We start from the raw sequence: 1,450 nt of genomic DNA, 5'->3' as shown, positions 1-1,450 counted from the left end.
CCCCTCCCCCCCCCCCCCCCGCTCAAGTTGGAGGTGAAGTCTTCACACCCAACTTGCTCAATATCGTAGAATGCTTGACACCAGTAAGAGCTTTAGTAAGGACATCTACTAACTAAGCACCAATACCAATATGATGGAGAGAAATCAATTTTTCTTGGAGCTTATCTCGCACAAAATGGCAATCGACCTCGATATGCTTGGTTCATTCATAGAAAATAGGATTACGAGCTATGTGTAAAGCAGATTGACTATCACAAAACACCGAGACATGCTTAGGATAGGGAATAATGAGTTCATCAAATAGTCTGCATAGCTAAGTTAGTTCACCAACAACTTTTCACAAGGATCTATTGATAGGGACACTATTTCTTGTTTCTTAGACTTCCAACATATTGGACTATTGCCCAGTAGGACTATGTATCCAGTGACTGACCTTCTAGAATCTGCACAAGTAGCCCAGTTTGAGTCACAATAACCCTTCAAGCTGCAATCAGAATCATTAGATAGAAAAATTCCCAGAGTTGGATCACTCTTTAGGTACCTAAGTGAGTGGAAAACTACTTTCAAATGTGGCTCCCTGTGTTCTTGCATGAACTGGCTAAGGTTTTGTACACTAAAGGCTAAGTCCAGTCTAGTATTAGTGAGGAAATTTAATTTTCCTACCAATTTCCTTGGCAATGATGCTCCTTCCTTGGCTCTTAGCTTTTCATTTGGATCAAGGGGGAGTAGATAGACTACTGTAAGAAAGACAACCATATTCTTTGAGTAAGTCCAGTGCAAATTTCCTTTGAGATATTATCACTCCATCATTTGTATAAAGAACCTCCAAACCAAGAAAATAATACAGCTTTCCTAGGTCTTTTATCCTAAATTAATCATGTAGGAAGCATTTGACTTGAGTAATATTTGAAAGATCTGTCCCAGTGATCATAACACCATCTACATATATTGCTATATCGATGGTAGAATGTTCAGTTTTCTTTGTACAAAAGCGAGTAGTCATTGAGAGAGTATACATAACCCTTTGAGCAAAGGGCCTCAGTCAACTTAGAGTACCACTGCCTGCTCGCCTCTTTGAGGCCATATAAGGATTTGTTCAACTTACACACTAAACCTGGAGAGCTGATTTCCAGTCCTGGTGGCATTTGCATATAGACTTCCTCATGCAAGTCTCCATGAAGGAATGTGTTGTTCATGTCCAACTGAAAAATGTGCCACTGCTTCTTTACTGCAATAGTTATATGAGCTCTCACTGTTGTCATTTTCACCACAGGACTGAAGGTTTCTGTGTAATTTATGCTAGGCTGCTAGGTATACCTTTTTACTACCAGCCTAGTTTTGAACTCCTCTACTGTTCCATCAGCTTTGTGTTTGATCTTGTATACCCCATCTGCATCCAATTGCCTGCTTCCCACCTGGTAAGGGCATTATATCCCATGTATGGTTTGCA

General features: G+C 40.2%; 1 protein-coding gene across 1 annotated transcript; it reads right to left on the bottom strand.

Annotated features, from left to right (window-relative positions):
• Positions 1-318: 318 nt before the first annotated feature.
• Positions 319-756, bottom strand: LOC142162187 (putative mitochondrial protein AtMg00240). The gene has a single exon (XM_075218509.1). It carries the CDS (start codon positions 754-756, stop codon positions 319-321), a length of 438 nt encoding a protein of 145 aa, XP_075074610.1.
• Between the last annotated feature and the right edge of the window lie 694 nt (positions 757-1,450).

Source organism: Nicotiana tabacum, chromosome 7 (assembly GCF_000715075.1).
Source record: "Nicotiana tabacum cultivar K326 chromosome 7, ASM71507v2, whole genome shotgun sequence".
NCBI classification, from domain to species: domain Eukaryota; kingdom Viridiplantae; phylum Streptophyta; class Magnoliopsida; order Solanales; family Solanaceae; genus Nicotiana; species Nicotiana tabacum.
This window is presented reverse-complemented; position numbering and strand designations above follow the sequence as displayed.

Excerpts from the sequence above, each read along its gene's own strand:
- LOC142162187 (XM_075218509.1), bottom strand. The coding sequence starts at position 756 with ATGGTTGTCTTTCTTACAGTAGTCTATCTACTCCCCCTTGATCCAAAT.